Here is a 5,778-nt window from a genome sequence, read left to right as displayed (position 1 = left end):
TTTTACTACGCACATACTATACACTAGGTATTGTTTCTTGCATATATCACATTTAATACTCAAAACAATATATGAAGTAGTTAAAACGGTTGTCATTTCACGGAAAAGAAAACTTCTGTTAGGTTACAGGCCTGGCTCCTGGCTGTTCTGCTTGCTGGTTTCCTGGGCTTCCCAATTAAAAGTTGATCCTTAACGTGTGAAAGTGCTGTGTAACGTGAATCATTCCACTTGTGTAGGCGACATGTGAGCCCAAGAGACCCAGTTGTGCCGTCTCCACCTAAAGACGCACTACTAATGGGCCTCTACGCGCCCGCAGGTCCCCTCCACTCTTCATCTCGCCTCTGGACCAGGTGGGTTAGACACGCCGTCACATAGTGTCTTCGCAAGACAGTTGCGGAACGAAATGGTCTGTCTTTTGGTTTCCCCGGGCTTCTCAATTAAAATCCAGCGGCTTCTCGGCCGTGCCTCCCCGCGGTGCCTTTCGGGAGTTGAAGTCAGACACTCTCCAACTTGCCCTGGAGTAGGCATGAAAAGGACTACAATTCCCAGTATGCCTCGCGACAGACGAGTGCAGTGCTTATTCTTATCCTTCCCATTCGTTCACTCCTGCCCTTCCGATTTCTTCACTTTGGGCTCTTGTTTGAAGTCTTTCGTCATTCTTTTGTCTTTCTCTTGTGTGTTTCACCATTTTTCTCTTTATCTCTGGAAGCGAATGCGAGATCTTGGCTGTGATTAAGCGACGGCTGAAGATCGGGTGTGCGCGAGAGGGAATCGACGCTGAGTGGTGAAGGATCCCACCGTGGGTAGGAGACTGGCAATCCGGGAGAAGTTAGATCAGAAATTGGGTCTCTGGGAGAGGGGCGAGGGGAAAAGGCAGAGATAGACTTAGATTTGGGAAGCATGGAAGAGAGAGACGGCTTATTACGGCATCTTTCAGAAGTGGGCTAAGAATTAGGATATGCGAAGAACTGACAGTTTTGGAGTGCAGGGAGAGAGAGGACTAGGCGCAAACAACTGTCTTCGACGCTGCTTAGCTAAAGATGAGAAGTCATGCTGGGAAGGTGGCTCAGTGGTAGAGAACTTGCCTTGCATGCTCGAAGCCCTGGGTTCGATTCCTCAGCACCACATAAGCAAAAAGCCGGAAGTGGTGCTGTGGATCAAGCGGTAGAGCGCTAGCCTTGAGCAGAAGAGCTGAGGGACAGCGCTCTGGCCCAGAGTTCAGGCCCCACGACCGGACCAAAAAAAAAGATGAGAAGTCATTGAAATACAAAACGATTTTGCAAAAATGTAGGACCAGTAATAATCTCATCACTTGGAAGATGATCCCATCGCCAGAAAATGAGTTTAGGGCAGAAATGGGATGAAGAGGCAGTAAACGAGGGGAAGTTTGGAAGAAATAAGTGCTGAATGGCATGGGGGAGGAGACCACAGGAAATATGGGGTTATTGTTTAACTGGCATGGATCTTAGGGGTAGGGTTGTGCTTCTAACACTTACCTCTCTCAGGTGATGGAGAACACCCCTGCAAGGGGTGGACTGAACCGGGTGCACCTACAATGCAAGAATCTACAGGAATTCTTAGGGGGCCTGAGTCCTGGAGTATTGGATCGATTGTATGGGCACCCTGCCACTTGTCTGGCTGTGTTTAGGTAAGGAGCCTCCTTCATAGCAGGGATTATAATGGGGGACATGCATACTGCAATCAGTTACCATAGATAGGAGTGTAGCAGTCTACTTAGGATGGGGGTGGCAAGGCCCCAAACAGATGGAGGTTGTGGGGGCAGCAAGACTGGTAAAGATATACTGGGGAGTGGGAGGAGAGGTAAGATTTTTGAGAGATAGATGAAGGTAGAGATGCAGGTATAACACAGCTGCTTATATTTACATTTGGCCTCTAACCCCCACAGGGAGCTCCCGTCTCTGGCTAAGAACTGGGTGATGCGGATGCTCTTTCTAGAGCAGCCTTTGCCGCAAGCTGCTGTAGCCCTGTGGGTGAAGAAGGAATTCAGCAAGTGAGTCTCCATTCTCAGCCAGATACAAATTCCTCAACATTTACCTTTCCCAAACTTGTTTTTTGGAATACTAGGAAACACATTTACATTATAATTATATATTTTTAGTTAGTGGGGATTAGACTAGATTTAGCACATGCTAAGCATAATATAAACTACCTCTGACTTATACTCTCATTCCTTCCAGGAAATATATTTTTTTTCCTTTTGGAGAGTTGTGATCATCTTTAACAAGGCTTGCTAGGCACTGCAGTAAAGATACTTAAAGAGACACAATATTAGTTTATAATGGTGTTCCAGGATCACCAGTTCAGAAAAGGCAGAAATGGAGGCATCTATAGTCTCCTTCTTTTTGTTCTCTAGATACCCACTCACCTCTCTTCTTCTGTTCCAGGGCTCAGGAGGAAAGTACAGGGCTGCTGAGTGGCCTCCGTATCTGGCACACCCAGCTGCTCCCTGGTGGCCTCCAGGGCCTCATCCTGAACCCAATCTTCCGCCAGAACCTCCGAATTGCCCTTCTGGGTGGGTATGTTGTTCCCATCTTTTTCTAAGCTAGGCCAAAGGAACTGCTTAATATCACTAGTAGAAGGGGACCTCCTTCAGGGATGAGTTGGACCAGATGTGGCTTTAGGATATAGGAAATGTCCCTTTCTTGGGCCCGTGGGATAAGGGAGGGAAGGGCCAGGGGCCAGCAGGGGAGAGACAGAGCTCCTTACTCCTGGCCCATCCTGGCCATAGGGGGAAGGCCTGGTCTGATGACACAAGTCAGCTGGGACCAGACAAGCACGCTCGGGACGTTCCCTCACTTGACAAGTACGCCGAGGAGCGATGGGAGGTGAGGAATTAGGCGTCTGTGCATGTCTCTGCTGTGCTCCTACTTCCTGTAGCTAGCAGAGGCCTCAGTCTTCCTGTTCTGATCCGTTCCTAGGTGGTCTTGCACTTCATGGTGGGCTCCCCCAGTGCAGCTGTCAGCCAGGACCTGGCTCAACTCCTCAGCCAGGCTGGGCTCATGAAAAGGTAAGGAAACCTGAAGTAGAATAGTCACTTCCTTGGCCATTTCCTTGGGTCTTGGATTAACTGGGTATCTGGGATTAGACACCCAGGATTAGAAGCAGATGATGAGTAGGGTACAGTGAGAGATAGCCAGAAAAAGCCTGAGAGGACACTTGGGGAGGGTAGCCTTTTTATGCAGATCATCATCCTACCTCTTCATTTCTAGTAGTGAACCTGGAGAGCCACCCTGTATTACTTCTGCTGGCTTCCAGTTCCTGTTGCTGGACACCCCTGCCCAGCTCTGGTACTTTATGCTTCAGTATCTGCAGACAGCCCAGGTAAGAAGGTCAGAGCCCCTTGCCAATATCCCTGATCTTCTCAAATCCCATTGACAGCCACCCTCAAACTGTTCCCTAACTGTTCCCTGCTCCTCTCCTCCCCTACCCCTCCCATTTCTCCTCTTCTCTAGAGCCGGGGCATGGATCTGGTGGAGATTCTGTCTTTCCTCTTCCAGCTCAGCTTCTCTACTCTAGGCAAGGTAAGTAGGGGACAGGACGGGGAGATGGGAAGGGGAAGTCAGGTTGTGAGATAGCAGAGTGAGAAGATAAGTATGAACACATAATGACCAGAGAAGGGGATGGAGGGAATGCATGTGAGGGATGGGTTGGGGGAAGAAGAAGGAAGATGGGATGTGTTTTGGTCCTCACTAGCCACCTCTTCTCCAGGATTACTCTGTGGAAGGTATGAGTGATTCTTTGTTGAACTTCCTGCAACATCTGCGAGAGTTTGGGCTTGTTTTCCAGAGGAAGGTAAGAGCACCCAGATACATGGCTTCTAGGGAAGAGGGGCCTGAGCAGTAGGGGGAAGTATTTGGTCAAGATTGAGTACTTGGAGAGGAAGTTGAGAGTTGAGATTCTATGCACTGGGAAGGATCTGATGTCCCAGCAAGGAAGATGTAGAGTAATGATTCCTGAGAGAGGACTTCTGTTTTTCCCTTCCCAGAGGAAATCTCGGCGTTACTACCCCACACGCCTGGCCATCAACCTTTCATCTGGTGTCTCTGGGGCTGCTGGGGGTCCTGTGCATCAGCCAGGCTTCATTGTCGTGGAAACCAATTACCGGTTGTATGCCTACACAGGTGAGGCTGGGATATAGGGCTCCCTTGGGGTGGGTGTAGGGAGGGAAAGGAAGCTGGAGGGAATGCCGGTTTATGTTTACTTGGTCTACAGAGCTCTCTGACCTTCTCACACTTGAAGGAAGGGCTTGAGGAAGTCTAGGTGGGGGGGTAACCTTGTCATCCTCTCTTCTATGCATGGGTCAGAATCAGAGCTGCAGATCGCCCTCATTGCCCTCTTCTCTGAGATGCTCTATCGCTTCCCCAACATGGTGGTGGCACAGGTGACCCGGGAGAGTGTGCAGCAGGCCATTGCCAGTGGCATCACAGCCCAGCAGGTATCCCTACTTGCATGGATAGAGGTGGGAAGATATTAGGGGCACAGGATGGACCCATTATGGAAGGCTAGCCTTCAGTCTGCCACAATAGTAGCTGTGAGTGGTCTGTGAACACCAGGCATATGAAAAGAAATCAAGACTTTAGGGGTGGGAACTGCTAGACCCTAGTGGGAAAACATGAGGGGAGGAGGTATAGCTCTTAATTTGTGTCTCAGTATAATGGTTTCTGGCTGTGTAAACTGGACCTCATTGCTTTACCTCTGTGAATCTGGTAAATGACAATCCTTACCACACAGGGTTGTTGGGAGAATTCAGTGAAAGACTAGATGTAAAGCATTGAGCTCAGAACCTGCTGAAGATTAAGTGTTCAGAATACAGTAGCTTCTGCTATTTTAAAGAAAGTAAAACAAAACAAGACTGGGAAGAGCAGACATGACCAGCTGGAGGACCAATTTGAGATAACAGCGGAACAGGGATGTGTTGAGGACAGGAGTATGGAATGGCTATGAAAATTTAAGAGAAAATTCCTTTTCAGTGATATTAGGTGACAGCTTAGATGGCTTTCCTGCCTTCTTGAACCCTCATGGCACTCTTATCTTTTCCTAGATAATCCATTTCCTAAGGACAAGGGCCCACCCAGTGATGCTCAAACAGGTACCAGGATGCTGGTAGTCCATGGCACCTTGCAATGAAATGGTGGAAGAGGAAAAGGGGTGTCCAAACCCTGGGAAAGAGTGGAGGGCTGTGGGAGTCTGGGGCAGCATTCCTGAATCCCTACAGCCCAACCTTGCTCCTGCAGACCCCGGTGCTGCCCCCCACCATCACAGACCAGATTAGGCTATGGGAGTTGGAAAGGGACAGACTCCGATTCACTGAAGGTAAGTGGCTTCTAGTGGCCCAGTCCAAGTTCCTGGCCAGAGGAAGAGCAGGTAGTTCAGTCTTGATGGACTGAAAAAATTCCTGTGCATTTCATTTTTTGTTTACTTAGGGAATGGAGGAGAAAAACTAGCAAGACACTTTTGTTTTAGGGTGAATTTGTAACAGTAAATGAATTGTGTCAAATCAGTAGTTTGGATTTGGCTAGAAGGCAAGTGGGAGAAGTGATTCATTATTTTTCTGGGTTTGGTGAGTGAGCAAGTCACAGGTTTTCTTTTTTTTTTTCTGTCGGTTTTGGGGCCTGAACTCTGGTCCTGGGCACTGTCCCTGAGCTCTTCAGCTCAAGGCTACCGCTCTACCACTTGAGCCACAGTGCCACTTCCGGCTTTTTCTGCTTATGTGGTGCTGAGGAATCGAACCCAGGGCCTCATGCATGCAAGGCAAGC

At 48.9% G+C, this 5,778-nt stretch overlaps 1 protein-coding gene across 1 annotated transcript in view; it reads left to right on the top strand.

Annotated features, from left to right (window-relative positions):
* The first annotated feature begins 611 nt into the window (after positions 1 to 611).
* The window catches only part of Vars2 (valyl-tRNA synthetase 2, mitochondrial), a 23,521-nt gene continuing 18,354 nt past the window's right edge, over positions 612 to 5,778 (top strand). The window contains exons 1-13 of the mRNA XM_013031108.1: positions 612 to 803; positions 1,506 to 1,648; positions 1,907 to 2,011; positions 2,406 to 2,537; positions 2,750 to 2,846; positions 2,940 to 3,028; positions 3,231 to 3,342; positions 3,474 to 3,542; positions 3,730 to 3,813; positions 4,007 to 4,142; positions 4,326 to 4,456; positions 5,063 to 5,110; positions 5,256 to 5,385. Coding sequence (XP_012886562.1) covers positions 1,509 to 1,648; positions 1,907 to 2,011; positions 2,406 to 2,537; positions 2,750 to 2,846; positions 2,940 to 3,028; positions 3,231 to 3,342; positions 3,474 to 3,542; positions 3,730 to 3,813; positions 4,007 to 4,142; positions 4,326 to 4,456; positions 5,063 to 5,110; positions 5,256 to 5,385 — 1,273 coding nt within the window. The 5' untranslated portion in view covers positions 612 to 803; positions 1,506 to 1,508. The remainder of the gene's footprint in view (positions 804 to 1,505; positions 1,649 to 1,906; positions 2,012 to 2,405; positions 2,538 to 2,749; positions 2,847 to 2,939; positions 3,029 to 3,230; positions 3,343 to 3,473; positions 3,543 to 3,729; positions 3,814 to 4,006; positions 4,143 to 4,325; positions 4,457 to 5,062; positions 5,111 to 5,255; positions 5,386 to 5,778) is intronic.

The sequence above is a fragment of the Dipodomys ordii genome, unplaced genomic scaffold, assembly GCF_000151885.1.
Source record: "Dipodomys ordii isolate 6190 unplaced genomic scaffold, Dord_2.0 Scaffold138, whole genome shotgun sequence".
Lineage (NCBI taxonomy): Eukaryota > Metazoa > Chordata > Mammalia > Rodentia > Heteromyidae > Dipodomys > Dipodomys ordii.
This window is presented reverse-complemented; position numbering and strand designations above follow the sequence as displayed.